The 18123-nt window shown below is 43.3% G+C and overlaps 1 protein-coding gene across 1 annotated transcript in view; it reads left to right on the top strand.

The window, feature by feature from the left end:
- The window catches only part of LOC134408348 (IgGFc-binding protein-like), a 116073-nt gene extending 98161 nt beyond the window's left edge, over positions 1-17912 (top strand). Inside the window, exons 3-11 of the mRNA XM_063140602.1 lie at positions 3586-4184; positions 5770-6334; positions 7739-8334; positions 8520-9090; positions 10462-10661; positions 12519-12899; positions 14132-14418; positions 15844-15880; positions 17490-17912. Of these exons, the coding sequence (XP_062996672.1) occupies positions 3586-4184; positions 5770-6334; positions 7739-8334; positions 8520-9090; positions 10462-10661; positions 12519-12899; positions 14132-14418; positions 15844-15847 (3203 nt within the window). The 3' untranslated portion in view covers positions 15848-15880; positions 17490-17912. The remainder of the gene's footprint in view (positions 1-3585; positions 4185-5769; positions 6335-7738; positions 8335-8519; positions 9091-10461; positions 10662-12518; positions 12900-14131; positions 14419-15843; positions 15881-17489) is intronic.
- The last annotated feature ends 211 nt before the right edge of the window (positions 17913-18123 follow it).

The raw sequence follows: 18123 nt of genomic DNA, 5'->3' as shown, positions 1-18123 counted from the left end.
CGACTATTTGCAGACTTTTAGCAGACTTTTAAAGGACTTAATGGACTTTTAGCAGACTTTTAGCAGACTTTTAAAGGACTTTTAGCAGACTTTTAAAGGACTTTTAGCAGACTTTTAAAGGACTTTTAAAGGACTTTTAGCAGACTTTTAGCAGACTTTTAAAGGTCTTTTAGCAGACTTTTAAAGGTCTTTTAGCAGACTTTTAAAGGACTTAAAGGACTTTTAGCAGACTTTTAGTAGACTTTTAAAGGACTTTTAGCAGACTTTTAAAGGACTTAAAGGACTTTTAGCAGACTTTTAGTAGACTTTTAAAGGACTTCTTAGCAGACTTTCAGCAGACTTTTAAAGGACTTTTTAGCAGACTTTTAGCAGACTTTTAAATGACTTTTAGCAGACTTTTAAAGGACTTTTACAGGACTTTTAGCAGATTTTAGCAGACTTTCAAAGGACTTTTACAGGACTTTTAAAGGACTTTTAGCAGACTTTTAAAGGACTTTTAGCAGACTTTTAAAGGACTTTTAGCAGACTTTTAGCAGACTAACAAAAAGCATTTTCCTAGGTTGAAGGACATAGTTTTCCTTTCTTGTACAGCCTGCTCCCCATGGAAAGGCACTGTCTCTGTGATTGCTCTTGATCTCCACGAGGCAAGCCGTTGAAGCTACTGGCAGGGATGGTACTGGCAAGTGAAGCCCTTGAAGCTACTGATAGGGAAGGTATTGGCAAGTGAAGCCGTAGAAGCTACTGGCAGGGATGGTACTGGCAAGTGAAGCCATTGAAGCTACTGGCAGCTGAAGTACTGGCAGTTAAAGCCATTGAAGCTACTGACAGCGAAGGTACTGGCAAATGAAGCCATTGAAGCTACTGGTAGGGAAGGTACTGGCAAGTGAAGCCATAGAAGCTACTGGCAATGCAAGTACTGGCAAGTGAAGCCATTGAAGCTACTGGTAGCTGAAGTACTGGCAGGTAAAGCCATTGAAGCTACTGACAGCGAAGGTACTGGCAAATGAAGCCATTGAAGCTACTGGTAGGGAAGGTACTGGCAGGTGAAGCCGTTGAAGCTACTGGCAAGGCAGGTACTGCCAAGTGAAGCCGTTGAAGCTACCTACAAGGCAAGTACTGGCAAGTGAAGCCGTTGAAGCTACTGGCAGGGATGGTACTGGCAAGTGAAGCCGTTGAAGCTACTGGTAGGGAAGGTACTGGCGAGTGAAGCCGTTGAAGCTACTGGCAAGGCAAGTACTGGCAAGTGAAGCCATTGAAGCTACCTACAAGGCAAGTACTGGCAAGTGAAGCCGTTGAAGCTACTGGCAGGGATGGTACTGGCAAGTGAATCTGTTGAAGCTACTGGCAGGGAAGGTACTGGCAAGTGAAGCCGTTGAAGCTACTGGCATGGCAAGTAGTGGCAGGCCAAGCAAGGGGAGTGTTGGCAGGTCATCATGGTGCTAAGTTTCCTAATTTTATAATTTAAAAATGATGGCAATGAATGCATTTTTTTGTAAACCGGGAGAGGACTATTTGCAGACTTTTAGCAGACTTTTAAAGGACTTAAAGGACTTTTAGCAGACTTTTAGCAGACTTTTAAAGGACTTTTAGCAGACTTTTAGCAGACTTTTAAAGGACTTTTAGCAAACTTTTAAAGGACATTTAGCAGACTTTTAGCAGACTTTTAAGGGTCTTTTAGCAGACTTTTAAGGGACTTTTAGCAGACTTTTAAGGGACTTTTTAAGGACTTTTAAAGGACTTTTAGCAGACTTTTAGCAGACTTTTAAAGGATTTTTAGCAGATTTTTAGCAGACTTAGCAGAATTTTAAAGGACTTTTAGCAGACTTTTAGCAGACTTTTAAAGGACTTTTAGCAGACTTTTAAACGACTATTAGCTGACTTTTAAACAACTTTTATCTTGAAACATTAGCTTTCCTTGATAGCTGACACCAAATGCAACTCCATTTTCTCATGCTCATGTCACGCCATTTATTGTCTGTCCGGGTGGACAGACATTTAACCTGCCCTCAGATTCCTTCTGCCAGTGTTTGTTTATCTGGACAGTCAGAGAGCATATTAAGATATCTGAAGCTTTCAAGGCAACCTCTCAGAGTGGTGACTGTCCTAAACTCCTCGGAGACCTTCTTCTATCAACAGCTTGTGTACAACTTGTAGTGTTGCCTATAATACAGAGGTGGGAAACCTCTGGTCCTCCAGATCTCATTGGACGGCAACTCCTATCAACACTAGCCACCATAAACAATGCTGAAGATTGATGGGAATTGTAGTATTTATGGTTTCATATATCTGACTAACTTCCTACAACAAGCATACAAAGAATAACCTGTTTTTGAAGGCTTGTTGGCTGAAAAGCAAGATAATCCATGGACTGAGTAAATCAGATTAATTAATTAAAAACAAGTGAGTGTTCAATGCAAGAGCAGGGCTGGGTCAAGCCATGTAGCTGCCTCAGTTGAATGACAAGATGGCACCCTCTCCCATGCCACAAGAAAAGCTTTTGCTTCCACACTGGTGATGAGACAGCCTAGGGTGACCATATGGAAAGGAGGACAGGGCCCCTGCATCTTTAACAGTTGTATTGAAAAGGGAATTTCAGCAGGTGTTATTTGAATATATGGGGAACCTGGTGGAATTTCCTCTTCATCACAACAATTAAAGCTGCAGGTGTTGTGCCCTCTTTCAAATCTGGTCATTCTAGTATAGCTCTTGCAGTGTGATGATGAGGGAATTTCACAAGGTTCTCCATATATACAAATGACACCTGCTGAAATTCTCTTTTCTATGCAACTGTTAAAGATACAGGAGCCCTGTCCTCCTTTTCATATGGTCACCCTACTTACATATGAAAGGATTCATGTGCAAGCTTCAGTTTTGGTACTGAAAACAAATGCCTGGGCTGAGCATGTGGTCAGAGGCACCTTGTTTCTCAGTTCTATGTGTGCCTTTCTGAACCACCTAGCTCCGGTTGGTGGATCTTGGGGTTCTCATGAGCACATTAGCACTAATGCACACACCTCTAAAAAAAATTCTGACTCTGCCAATGGACGGATTATGGAATGAAAGATGCCCAACAACCCACAAAATGCAAATAGAAGAGATTTAACAAACAAACAAAAAGCATTTTCCTAGGTTGAAGGACATAGTTTTCCTTTCTTGTACAGCCTGCTCCCCATGGAAAGGCACTGTCTCTGTGACTGCTCTTGATCTCCACGAGGCAAGCAGAGCTACATTAAAAACATTTCAGCCCATCTTCTGATGCAGGTTTGTCAGCATGTGCACTTTGTATTAGTGTACTAGGGTAACAATGGTTTCCTACCCTAGCCCACATGTCATTTCAAGGGCTACGAATGAATCTGTAGGACCACTTGGGCCACAGTTCTTCCTCTTTATTGTATTCTTATGGTCCCAAGTTCTTCTGCTTTATGGTCGCTGAAACTGGCTGTGAGTGCCGCACACTCATCAGTCTTCTTAGGCATTAACATACAAAATGATAATCTAGGTTGTTTGTCTAATGAATCTTTGAGTAAACCGAATGGTTTATAACATCTAATCCATTCTAATCCACCTCTCCTGCCCCTCAAATAGACCATACCTGCCCTGACAACAGCCACTATGAGGCCTGTGGAACTGCCTGCCCAGCTACCTGCTCTGATCAATCAGCTCCTTCCACCTGCAAAAAGCCCTGTGTGAAATCTTGTCAATGTAATGATGGTTATGTCTTCAATGACAAGCAATGCATCCCTTCCAGCAACTGTGTCTGCATCTACAAAGGCCTCCGTTACAAACCAGGGGAGGAGTTCTGGGATGATGAGAACTGCCAGTCCCGTTGCAAATGTGACCCCAGTCTGGGCAGCGTGAATTGTTGGAAAGCCAGCTGCAAAGCCAGTGAGAAATGTGCCATGGTGAACGGTGTGCGCCGTTGCAAGGGAACGACCTACTCCACTTGCATTGGGACCGGAGACCCTCACTACACCACCTTTGATGGAAGGAAGTACGATTTCCAAGGAACCTGCATTTATCAGATGGCAGGGGTCTGCTCCGAGGACCCCACCCTCACCCCATTTTTGGTCACGGTACAGAACAACAACCGAGGCAGTAAGGCGGTGTCCTTCACCAAGGTGGTGACCCTGGAAGTCTACAACATGATCATCAGCCTGAGCATGGAGCATCCACGCAAGATTCAGGTACAAATGTCCAGATTGGATGGGAAATTTGGGGGAGCTTTAAATTAGGGAAACTGCAGGGTTTAGACTGTCCAGAATCAAGTGTTTGTGAGATGACCAACTGTCGGGGATGCTTTAGGGTGGATTCCTGCATTGAGTAGGGGGTTGGACTCGATGGCCTTGTAGGCCCCTTCCAACTCTGCTATTCTATGATTCTATGATTCTATGTAGCATTGAGCTTTCAGCCCATTTGCTTCTCAGGGCTGTGCCATGCCATATTATCCTGTACGCTAAGTGCAGTTGGCATATAGGATAAAGTGTGCATTTTCTAGGGTATGAAGGCTGGTTGCAGGTATCCATTGCCTAATTGGTATAAGTTTTTTTTTTTTTTAAAAAAAAAAAACACCTTTCCAGCCATAAAAGAATATGTGCTTTCACTTGGATGGCAATGGGTCTTGGTGCAGCAGGAAGCATGACTTATTAAGGGTGTTTCCAGATGAGGCTTTTATATTATATTTTATATATATAATATAATATTTATATTATAATAGTCCAGATGAGACTATTGCCTTTCCTTATTATTATTATTATTATTATTATTATTATTTATTTATTTATTTATTTATTTATATAGCACCATCAATGTACATGGTGCTGTACATACAAGGGGTCCAGGCAACGTCATTTTCCACTTGTAATCCTCCCTTGCTTCCCTACCCTTCATTCATCTTTTTTTCTTACTGCTGAAAATCCATTAAGTAAAAAAAAAGGGGGGGTGAGACAAAATTGTTGCATGACGGTCTCTGATCGTTTGCTCTAGGAAGTATCAAAAATACCTCCGGGGTCATGATCATTCTATTCTTTGTGCTGAACCTCCAACACAACTACTTTGCTTGCCACGGGAAACCATGAGTTTGAAAATAAAAGGAAGAGACATGTAATATAACTCATTTATGGGGAGAACGTTGCCTGTTTCCAATTATCCTGTCCCTTGTTTTTTTCTTTCTTGTTTCTCTTTCTGTTTCTCCCTTCTGCCATCAAAAATGGTACTCAAGGCTATTTTTCAATCCGTTTAGACGTGTTTTCTTCATTGCCCTTGATCTACCGCCATCAGCCTCCTACTCTTTTGCCTCACCCCACCCTCTGTGTTTACTCCTCATCTGCTGCTCTTCACATGCTATGTTTGCAGACAACAATTTCCTCTTCTACCCTACATGGGGTTACATTTCTTCAACTGCCAGATCAACTATGCCCTTTATCAGTTATGGGTTTTCTGTATTAGAGATGGATAAGAAATTCACATTGTTGAGGTTTTTTTTTAATGGCTTTACCTGATCTATATTTAGATATTTGGTTTGTCTTTACTGAAATTTATGTGTAATTTCCTCCTCCTCCTCGAATATTGTAATATTTGAAACTAAGGCCTTTAAAGTATGTAGTTATACTTGCATTTTTTGTTTTATTATTGTTGAAACATACAATAAAAATGATTTTAAAATGCCTTTACTTGATCAGCATCTCCCATTACACTCAGCTAATGAGAAAAATTCCTTGTTTCCTAAATTCATTGCAAAACCCTTGATGATCTCTTCCACTTGATTTCCAGGTCAATGGAGTCTTTGTGGATCTGCCATTCTCCTATGAAAATAAACTGAAGATCTACATCAGTGGAGTCCATGGCTTTATCAAGACAGACTTTGACCTGAGAGTCAGCTTTGACTGGTACAGCTATGCCAGGGTCATTATTCCGGAATCTTATGCCAATGCTATCTGTGGACTCTGTGGCAACGCCAATCGGGATCCCAGTGATGACTTTATCAAGAAGGATGGAACTGAGACAACCGATGAAGTCCAATTTGCAGATAGCTGGAAGCTGAAGGAAGTCCCAGGGTGCTCAGCAGGATGTACTACTGACTGTCCAGTATGCAAGGAGGCAAAGAAAGAAACCTACAAAGGGGACCAGTTTTGTGGGGTCCTCATCAGAAAACATGGGCCATTCAAGCAGTGCCATGAGGCTGTTGACCCAACCCCCTATTTCGATGACTGTGTCTTTGATACCTGCCAATACAAGGGCCACCACGACACTCTCTGTGGTGCCATTAGTGCCTATGTGACCGCCTGCCAAACTCAGGCCATCCAAATTGGGAAATGGAGATCCTCCTCCTTCTGCAGTAAGTGTTAACTTCTATATCTTCATCTGCCTGTGTGCCTTTGTGGAGCTTTCCTTTCCAATAGCTATTCATTCTGTACAGTTTTCCCATTTGTGCAAAATGAGCAGCGATTGCAAACGCGAACGTAAGTTGAGCGCAAGGTGAGTGGCCAGCTGATGTTTGGAGAATCTTGGGGAGCTAAAACATTGCTCATTTGCCCATCCTTACAAGGCACCGAGTGCTTAACCCTGATAGCATGTGTGCCAACACAAGGCACAGAATCATACTGAGAGTGAATGGCTCATTCAGTATCCCTCACTCAAAATGCCATTTGAGCAAAGATCATCGTAACTCTTGCAACCTTCCAGAGTTTGCAGTCTGCTCGGGGGTGGGGGGGGATCTACACTACTGCTTTAAAGAGCTTTAAAGAGCTTTATTACAGTTTTTACAACTGTTGGGGCCCAGGACACACTGCATATACAGTTTTCAAAACGTTTTCAAAGTGCTTTAAAGTGCTTTAAAAGCAGTAGTGTAGATCCCCCCCTGCTCTCTTCCTGACTGAACATTGCCTCCCCAGAATGCTTTGCTATTATTCCCAGCATGCCTTGCTATTAGGCCTAGTACTGCTGTGGATTTTACAGAGTACTACTGTACTGCCATATTGAAGAGCTGGAACACAATGCATTGCTCTTAGCCCACTTGTTATATTCCAGTCAGGCAACACCATGTCCCCTCTATAACAAAGGCCATAGGAATCCTAATTAACATATCACTGAGAGCCAGTGTGGTGTTGTGGCTAGAGTGTCGGACTGGGAGCCAGGAGATCTGGGTTCCAGTCCCCACTCGGCCATGGAAATCCACTGGGTGACTTTGGGCCAGTCACAGACTCTCAGCCCAACCCACCTCACAGGGTTGTTGTTGTGAGGATAAAGTGGAGAGGAGGAGAAATACGTATGCCATCTTGGATACCTTGCAGGGGGAAAAAAGGCAGGATATAAATGCAAAAATAAAATAAAATAAATAAATAAATAAATAAATAAATAAATAAATAAATAAATATCACTCATCTTTGATGAATGTTCCCATCCATCCCATATAGTGGTACAGAGAGCCAGTGTGGTGTAGTGATTAGAGCATTGGACTGGGACTTGGGAGATCTGGGTTCTAGTCCCCACTCAGACTTTGGACCAGTCACTGACTTTCAACCTAACATACCTCACAGGGTTGTTGTGGAGGTAAAATGGAGAAGACCATGTAAGCCACTTTGGATTCCTTGCAGGGAGGAGTGGGATATACATGTAATAAATAAATAAATAAATGGGCACTAGAATTTATAGGGCACTTGGAATATAGTACCTATACTAGATGCATTGTGACTGTTAAATTGGAGAGCAACTATTCTTCTCTGTCATTCTTCCCGCGCAGGCACTCCCTGCCCACGTAATTCCCACTACGAACTCTGCGGAAATGGCTGCCCTGCTGTGTGTCACAATCTCTCACCTCCAGAACCATGTGACACTCCATGTGTAGAAGGCTGCTTTTGTGACTCTGGATTCATCCTCAGTGGAGATCAATGTGTCCCTCTCACCGAGTGTGGCTGTGTGCACCAGGGCAGATATTACAAGAAGGAAGAGGAATTCTATCCCACCACTACTTGCCAGGAAAAGTGCCAGTGCATGGACAATGAAACCATTGAGTGCCAAACATTCTCCTGTGGAGCTCATGCTGTGTGCAGGGTGGAGAATGGTGTGCAAGGCTGCCACCCTGTGGGATATGGAACAACTACAGTGTCGGGTGACCCCCATCATATTTCCTTTGATGGACAAAGATTCGATTTCCATGGCTCTTGCACTAATACCTTAGCCAAAGTCTGCAGTGAGGATCCTCGGTTGGTGAAGTTTTCTGTGTTGGTGGAAAATGAGTACCGTGAGGATGGGCGTTTACCTACAATCCGAAAAGTTGTGGTCTCGGTTCATGAATATTCTGTTGCCCTCGAAAGGGGAATGAAGTGGAAGGCTATGGTATGTTCTTATTACACCAGTAGGAGTGAATGGCAATTATTGGTGCTGATCACTGGTGTGAAAATCTTGTATGTGTTTACATTAATTTATATGTATATATAAGTGTGTGTGTGTGTGTGTGTGTGTGTGTGTGTGACCACAAGTACACCCCCATCCCCAAATCATATTCTGTGTTGATTATACAGGTGGATGGAGAACATTATACTTTGCCAACAAATACAGATGATGGGAAACTCTGGATCACTCAAGAGGGGAACAATATCATCGTCCATTCATCCCTTGGCCTCACAGTCCTCTATGATACTTCCTCATTCATCCGTGTGTCTGTCCCCAGCACCTACCAGGGACATATGTGTGGCCTTGGTGGCAACTTCAATGGTGATAAGAGTGATGACTTCATGCTACCTGATGGAAAACTCACTCAAAACGTGAATGAGTTTGGGACCTCCTGGGAAGTCCCTACGGACGGTGTTGTTTGCTCCAATGGCTGTGGTGAGAAATGCCCCATCTGTGATTCAGCCCAGACTCTGCCATACAAAGCCGAGAGCTCTTGTGGAATGATCCAGTCCAAATCAGGCCCATTCAAAGATTGTCACCAATCAGTGAACCCTGCTGAATACTTGAGACATTGTCTGCATGACATGTGTGCAGCCAACGGAGCAAGAGAAACGCTTTGTCATAGCCTTCAAGCTTATGCAACTGCCTGCCAACTGGCTGGAGCCAAGACCGGGGCTTGGAGAACAACCTCCTTCTGTCGTAAGTTTGCAGATGAATTTGCAGCCCCTTGTGCTTGGCTGTAATTAGGGCTGTCTATCACCGGGAAATCCAGCCCTTCATGGGCTTGATGGAGTTCTGTGGTGCACCCAACTCAGTTTGCGTTTGTGGGCCCAGCTGTGGGTTTCCCCGGAACTCCAGGAACTCTGCATTGTGTTTGTGTGTCAAACTGTAATTTGTTGAAATAAAGATTTGTGGTTGCAAATCATGTGAATTACAGCTGCAATTTATGCACATTAGTTTTTAAAAAGGTGACTAAGGCCACAGCTAGACCTAAGGTTTATCCTGGGATCATCCAGGGTTTGCCCTTGCCTGAGCACTGGATCCCCTGTGTGTCACCTAGATGAACAGGTTTGACCCCTGGACGATCCAGAGATAAAACTTAGGTCTAGCTATGGTCCAAGATAAAATGTTTAGAATATTACACGTGGTATGGAAAAATGTGGATAGAGAGATGTTTCTCTATTTCTCTCATAATCCCACAACTCAGGGTCATCCAAGGAAAGTGATTGGCCGTAGATTCAGGACAGACAGAAGGAAGAACTTCTTCACAGAGAACAGATATAAGTCTAATAATAGCTAGTAGTCATGATGGCTATATGGCTTCAAATATCACTGCTGGGAAATAACCTAGGGAGATGGCTACTGCCTTCATGTCCTGTTTGTGGGCTTCCTGGGGGCAACTGGCCGGCCACTTTAGGCTAGATGGACCTTTGGTCTAATGCAGCAGGGTTTTCTTACGTTCTTAAATATCTATCCGACCTGTACCTATAACCAATGCATTTACTTTGAAATGGTAATATAAGAAGCAAAATGTGAGAGGCAATCACTGGCTCAGGTCCACGCAATATACTTTCTGCCCAAGCAAAGATGGATGAGTCTCTCTTATTGAATATTTTGTCTTATTGCATTACTGGCTCTTGACAACTTCTCAGAGTACTACAGAGATGGGAAAACCTGTACTGGGCAGAACTTTATTTAAAAGTATACCCTCCAAACAGTTCTGTACAGCCTACATGCCCATCCACCCCAGATCTTCACAACAACCCAATGAGCAAGGCTGGGTTAAGAGAAACTGCTTCAAGTTCAGGCAATGTGTTGCATGGCTGAGCAGGGATTTGATCCTAGATCTCCCTCACCTTAGCCTGACACTCTAACCACTACGCCACATTGATTGTCTGTCAATGACAGAATGTTCGCTTCTATGCATCTGATAAATGTACAGGAGCCCTCTTTAATGTAGGGTTATGAGAAGCCAAAGGACCCTAAGATAGGCAAAGCAGATCTCTAGATATGGCTTGAATAGAGACTGTTTAATTCCATTCTCTCTTTGTATTGCACTGCTCCTTTCAGCCCTCTCCTGCCCAACTAACAGCCATTACGAGCTGTGCACCCGGACCTGCGATTTTACATGTGCTGCCTTATCTGCTCCATCTCAGTGCACGGAAGACTGCTTTGAAGGCTGCCAGTGCAACCATGGCTACATGTTTGATGGAGAAGAATGTGTGACCATGGACAAGTGTGGCTGTGCTTACAATGGACGCTACATCAAGGTTGGTGCTGGTTTATGGAGCAGATGTTCACCTGAAATGCTATGATCATGCTTGAGCAAACCTTGACCTAGAGATATTTATTGCTGTACTGGTGCAGTTATTGATGTGTGTGCTGATTTAGCTCAACGATTTAGCTCTCTCTTGTCCCATCGTATCAGCCTTCTTTGGATCTGATATGCTGTATTTGGCAAGGCAGCACAGCTGAAATTAGTTTTATGCTGAATGTTCATCCATTTTATGACTCATTTAGTCCCTTTGAGCCCCCTGATGCATTTCCTGGAAAAAAAATCCCTACTGCTGGAAAAGTTCACCTTCTTTTATGATTGTTCACAGCCATTCCTTCCCACTACCACCATCTGCTACTGCATTGATGTCAATTAAGGCTTTTGCCCATTTCATTCCAGTCAATCAGGGATCACACAAATCCTTCTGAGCCTTATTATTATTATTATTATTATTATTATTATTATTATTATTATTATTATTTATATAGCACCATCAATGTACATGGTGCTGTACAGAGTTAGTGCAATACTATGCATATCTTCTCAGAACATATTCATAGTTCCATGTTCATGTTCAATAACAGAGGTGTACAAAATTATGCATGGTATGGAGAATGTGGATAGGAAGACATTTTTCTCCCTCTCCCATAATACTAGAACCTGGGGTCATCCCATGAAGCTGATTGGTGGGAGATTCAGGACAAAGAAAAGGAAGTACTTCACACAGCACATAATTAAATTATGGAATTCACTACCACAAGATGTAGTGATGGCCACCAATTTGGATGGGTTTAGAGGAGGGTTGATAAATTCCTGGAGGAGAAGGCTATTAATAGCTACTAGGCCTGATGGTTATGTGTTACCTCCAGTGTCCAAGGTGGTAAGCGTGTGTGCATCAGTTGCTGGGGAACATGGGTGGGAGGGTGCTGTTGCACTCGTGTCCTGCTTTGTTGATCCCTGGTTGACAGCTGGTTGGCCACTGTGTGAACAGAGTGCTGAACTAGATGGACCCTTGGTCTGATCCAGCATGGAACTTTTTATGTTCTTATGTTCTTCCCAGGTGAGTAAGAACACAAGAATATAAGAATCCTTGATCAGACCAAGGGCATTCTCTTCACAAAGTGGCCAACCAGCTGCCAACCGGAAACCCACAAGCAGGACACAAGTGCAACAGCACCCTCCTGCCCATGCGCCTCAGCAACTGATGAACATAGGCATACCCTAAACGGCTTGGGGCCAGGCTATCTGAAGGAATGCCTCCTCCCGTATGTACCTGCCCGGACCCTAAGGTCATCCTCAGGGGTCCTTCTCCGTGAGCCCCTGCCAAAGGAAGTAAGGCAGGTGGCTGCCAGGAGGAGGGCCTTCTCTGCTGTGGCACGCTGGCTGTGGAATGAGCTCCCTAAGGAGGTTCGCTTGGCACCTACATTATATGCTTTTAGACGCCAGGTGAAGACCTTTTTATTCTCCCAGCATTTTAACAGTCTATAAATAAATTTTAACTTGGTGTTTTAAATTTGTAATTTTGCATTGCTGCTGTTTTTATCTGGTTGAGCTTTTATATTGTATTTTATATTATGGTTTCATACTGTTGTTTTATACTTTCTTTTTAATTTTTGTGAACCGCCCAGAGAGCTCCCGCTATTGGGCAGTATAGAAATGTAATATTGGAGGTATTGATATCCTCTGATATTGGAGGTAGCACACAGCCATTGGACTACTGGCCATTGATAGCCTTCTCCTCCAGGAGAAGCTGCAGCAGTAGCATTGCAGCATGAATGACTTGACCTCTGATGTCTACAAGTTGATTTTTAATTGGGCTCTCTTTTTTGCTTCTCTTGGGTTTTCTTTCCAGGCTGGAGAAAGCATCGTCTCCAATGACTGCTCAGAGAGATGCACGTGTAACCCCTCAGGCCAGCTCGCCTGTCAGGATACCAGCTGTGCTGTGGGAGAGACCTGTGCACTCACAGGCAAGGTGCGTGGCTGCCAAAGGCAGGAAGGGCAATGCACGCTCATCCCAGGAGCATGGTTCACCTCCTTTGATGGTGCCGAAGGGAAGCTCCTTTCTAGTGGTGTCTACAAAATTGCCTCCTACTGCGATGAGGACTCACCCTCATGGTTTAAGGTGGTGGTGGATGTCAGCGAATGCAACGAGGATGCTGTGCCAGTTGGGACAGCAGTATATGTCTTCTTCCGGGAAGCATTCATCACAGTGACCAACTACAAGGAGACTTGGGTAAGTGGCTCTTGACCATGATAGTGAAGGAGAAGCTCCCAAAGTGGTGCACCTCTCCATATCAGTTGCTGGGGGAGAAGCAATGGAGAAGAGCTGCATGCCCTGCAGCTGGTAGCAACTGCTCTGGGAACGTGGATGCGGAAACAGAATGGGCCTTCAGCCTGATCCAGCAGAGATTCTCTTATATTCTTAAAGGTGTTTAGACAGACAAAAGTCCTGCATTTCCTAGCTTTCCCCAGCCAGTATCCTAAGGGGATTTCAGGATGGAAGACGCCAAGGCATTGAGCCATGTCCTTCACCAACCTAAATAGCCTTTCAATATGTTCTGCTCTGGATTCTTATCTCCACTTTGAGAGGCATTTTTTTGGAGGAAAGGAGAGAGATAAATTGAACAAATAAATAAAAAGAATTACATTTTCTGAAAAATTACAATAACTGATTGAAACCCACAAGTTTATCCTCAATTTCATTCAGGGGAATGAACTCTGTCCTTCCACATTTGCACACATATGTCAGCAAAGCTGGAAATACCCAGTTATCCTGTTGTCTGGGCTAACAGAAGTTTGAATTTTCTGTATTCTGCTAGCATCCAGATATCTGAATGTTCTTCTGGGAGGGGGGGGCTCTATGCTGGGGTGGAAAGTTCATGTATGATACCACTTCCTTAGAAACAATGCTTGCTCTTATGGATTTGATGTTTTACAGAACTGAGTGTAAGTTTTTGTAACTCCTAACCTTCCCTCTTTGACACTCGAAGAGTTCAAGTTATGGAAACAAACCTATACAATTTCCATTTTAGTGACATAAATTAAGTTTACTAATTGCAGGATTTAAGATATTTAAAGGAATCTTCCTATTACAGATGATGCTTGTAGATCCATAGTATGTTTTCTGTAATATGAAAACAGAAAGTAAAAATTCTCTTTCTTGAAGCCACTAGTAACTGAGGTATTGGTGGATGGATCAGTCTATTTCCAGTCCTTATCAATTTTGCATGTCTTCATTCATAAGTCCATTCCATCCTGTTTCCACATTAATCTATGGCTTTAAGGTGGAAATATCTAATGGAGAATTCTCAGCAACCTAACAAAACTTCCAAACTACATTTCCCAGGATTCTTTGAGGCAATCCATGAGAGAAAACAGATATACATTTGTAAACCTTACACACACCAGCAATTGGCTTCTAGCCCCAACAGCTCTCAGCTCCAGTTTGCTTTCCTTGCATTTCAGCTCAACGGACTCTTGGTCGAGCTCCCATTGAATGTCTCCAAAGCCGTGTCCATTACTGAGTCTCAGGACATCATTGTCATCGATCAAAATTCCCAGTTGCAGGTTCTCTTCAGTCCCAATGGCAAAGTGACAGTGAAAGCCACAGACAGGCTGGCTGGAAAGATGTGTGCCCCTTGTGGGAACTTCAACAATGACATCTCAGATGACCTAAGGCTGCCTGGAGGTCAGATTGCAAGCAACATTGCCGAGATTGTTGATGCCTGGAAGGCCAGGGACTTCATAGGGTGGTAAGTAGCTCCATAGGTGGCTGGCTGCTTTTGGTGATGGAGGAGGAATGTATTGGGACTGCCATTGCCTAAGGCAGTGGTTCACCCCCAGATGTTGTTGCACTACCACATCTTCTCCATCCAGCATGGACAATGGTCAGAGAAGATTGGAATTGTAGTCTGACATCATTTGAAGGCCCAAGGTTGGGAAGCACCAGGCTAGCTACTGACCTAGCCAACACTCACAGAAACATGGGGAGTAATTTTATCACAGACCAGACTGTTTGCCCATCAAAATGGGGAAGAGTCAAAATACCAGCCTACTCTTAACTTAAAGGTCCTCTTGCCAGCAACAAAGCTTTAGGAGAGGCATTTGAGCCTTTTAGAATGGAGGGGGGAACTGCACAAAAGCCATGACTGGAAGTCAGGGGAAGGGTTGAGCTAGGGAAAGGGAGGGTGGCCATCTGGGGAACTGGGACCCCAGGAGAGCCAGATGTGGTACCTGGGCCAGATGTCCTACACCCCTGGTCTGTTCTGACAAGCAGTGGCTTTCCAGGGCTTTCAGGCAGAGAGAAGCATTCTCCAGCTTGTGCTACTCAATTTAAAATAGCCATCACTACATCTTATGGCAGTGAATTTCATAGTTTAACACTATGTGATGAAGTCCTTCCTTTTATCTATCCTGAATTTCCCACCAATCAGCTTCATGGGATGACCTCAGGTTCTGGTATTATGAGAAAAATGTCTCCCCATCCACTTTCTCTGCACCATGTATAATTTTCATTACATTCTTTACTCGCCTTTTTTCTAAACTACGTAATCCCAAATGTTATGTCATTTCCTTGTGGGATGTCGCTCCAGCCCCTTGATCATTTTAGTTACCCTTTTCTGCACTTTTTTTTTCAACTCTACAATATCCTTTTTTAGGTCCGGGGACCAGAGTCGTACACAGTATTCCGAGGGTGGTCGCACCATAGATTTGTATAAGGGGAGTATGATCTTGGCCATTTTATTTTCAGTTCCTTTCCTAATTGATCTCCTTTAGTTAGAAATGTCACAGATTGAAGCAGCATCCCTCTGCACGTGAAGTATGTATTCTACTACCCCTGGCTCTCAAAAGGGCACACCACGTGTCTCCAACCCCCCCCCCCCATTTGCACCCCTCCAAGTATTGTCTTCCTTCTTCTCCACCTCTGGTCTATCCATTCCCATTCCCTCAATGCTGTACGCCTGTTCCTTTCTTACTCATTGTTGGGTTTAACTGGGTTGTGACCACTCCCTGGAAGTATTAAATGGCTACAAAGAATTATTACTTTTTACACACACTCCTACAAACTGTGGGGGAAGAAAATCAACATTGAGGCTGTCAAGAGGCACTGGGCTATCAACTGTATCACATACCCTGAGGGCCAGCTCCACATGTCTCTCCTTTGCTTCCCTTCACAGTTAGTGACACCTGGAAGACCAGATGCTACTTAAACTGGTAAGCTATTCTCTGGATTGCTGCTGTTTCTATAGACCTATTCAGACACATTTTCTATTGGAGGGTAGGGTAGGAGGGGGAATTAGGAAGGAGAACCCAATCCACACACACCCAACTCCCACCCTCAAATTGTAAGTAAGTCATCTCCTCCCTGAAGCCTTCCTAAACCACTAGATAAGAGATGGCACAAAAGGTCCTTTCTAATTTAGAAATAATTACCATAATCTTACATAAGAATATGGTAGTTTAAGGCTTATTCCTAGAGACCTACCAGACCAATTTTGTTCATTTTTGTTTTAAACTGAAGCTTGAGCAGTGTAGATGTGCAGAAAATTTTGAAAGTGTGAAAAAGTTCAAAGCTCGAGCTTTAATACCAATTAATGGAAGAGGACTCATTGAAGTCAGTGAGGCTTAGTTCTGAGTACTCATGCAAAAGAATAGATTGCAAGTAGTAAAGGGGAGGTCTGCCATTTTCAGACTAGCAAGACTGCAGGGGTGCTTTGAGAAAGTTCCTTCTTCCCTGCTCATTCTAATAAATCTTCCCTAAATTTACTCTGATGTCCTCTCAATTTTGCTCTGATGTCCTGCTTAGAAAGTCTGAGCTCTGCGCCTCTTATTACATCCCCACTTTAAAGACTCCCAAGCAATCTGAAACCTACTTCATTTCCTGGTTCCAGCCTGGTGCACCCACCCTTAATGTTCTCCTGCCTGCTAGCATCATCCTATCCTGTCATCCAATAAAACAATTGAGATTCCAGCAAATTCCTTTTCTAGCTAGAAATAAATGGCATGAGCCACCCAAGGTCTAGCCAATCCTGCTCAAAGCACTTCAGTTCCAAAGAATCCGAGGATCTCTTGTTTCATGGAGATTGTGAATAGCGCCATCTATTGAAGCAGATGAGTCACTGCAGCTCCATTTTCCCCCAAAATCAAGGCAGAGCAGGGAAATGTCATGCATCCAAGACAACTCCCTCTATGCAAGATAAAGTGTTAACCACGTATCATGAAGCTGTGTTTTGCTAATCTGCAGGTTGGAATGCACTTTCTAAATGCATCACTTTTGCTAGGGTTTTCATTTCACATATAACTCATCTGACTATAGTAGAGATACTTGTATAAAGATTAAAAATTACATTAAAAGTTGCTCACCATAAGATTTATTTCATGCAAACAGCAGTGCACTCCAACATGCAGATAAGTTGCAAAATGTGCTGCCCTCCCCCTAATATTCCCCTGTAATGCCTGAACAGTTTTAGACAGAAACAGGTAGATGCTGAATCAATGCTGGGTAGTTACTATGTGCCTAACTGTTCCCAACCATGCTGGAATGAGTTTTATCTACAGCGTGAAACACAACCCAAGCATCTCATCCCTTAAAAATTAATAGAGTGTAGTATTCTTTAACACCCATTTCTAAGGAGGAGTGGAAACCTTTCTATATAGAAATTTTTTAAAAAAAATGATGCAATCAAACAGAATTCAGCTCATCCTCCTTCAAAGGAGAATTCTGTAAAGTACATTACTAGTGTCTACACTGACAGCATGTCAGCCTGATAAGTCAGCAGAGGTGAGCTCAAGCATAACACAACCCTTGTATTTTTCTTCCCAGCTACATCTGGAAATCCAAGATGGAATCATGCACTGGACCACACAAGTACCTTCAAATGCTGCCATCGGTAAATGAGTAAACAAAAACCAGTCTGCAACTGGGAGCATCAGAATGCATTGCTTCAATTGCCAAGAATGGAACTTCCATATTGAGAGGGAGTATACCTCTGGTTAGCAGATGCTGAAGGCAAACAATTGCAGGCATGTCAATCACCTTCATTGCCTGGCTTGTGAGCTTCCCATAGGCATCTGGCTGGTCACTGTGAAAGTCAATGTACTCAACTACATGGGGGTTTGGTCTGATCCAGAAATAGGATGGACTTAATCTTTGGCATCTCCAAATGGCTTCTGAGTTGTGATGGGAGTTTAGCTTGTAGTCCCTTGGTGGATTGTGAGTTGCAGCACATGCAGAAATAAAAATGTATAATGCAAAAGGCACACTAACAAAGCCTGGTAAATACAACACGCCTATCTATGAAGAAGTAAACCCTTTGACAACCCCTTTGATGTTTGTGAGAACTCATTTTCTTGAGCTCACTGGATGCATAAAGTATGAAACCTTTTGAGCTCACTGGATGCATAAAGTATGAAACCTTTTGTTCATATGTTCAAAACTGGACAGAGTATGGAGGTGT

This window comes from Elgaria multicarinata, chromosome 13 (genome assembly GCF_023053635.1).
Source record: "Elgaria multicarinata webbii isolate HBS135686 ecotype San Diego chromosome 13, rElgMul1.1.pri, whole genome shotgun sequence".
In the NCBI taxonomy this organism is placed as follows: Eukaryota; Metazoa; Chordata; class Lepidosauria; order Squamata; family Anguidae; genus Elgaria; species Elgaria multicarinata.
The sequence above is the reverse complement of the archived record's forward strand: the minus strand, read 5'-3'. Positions and strand labels throughout refer to the sequence as shown.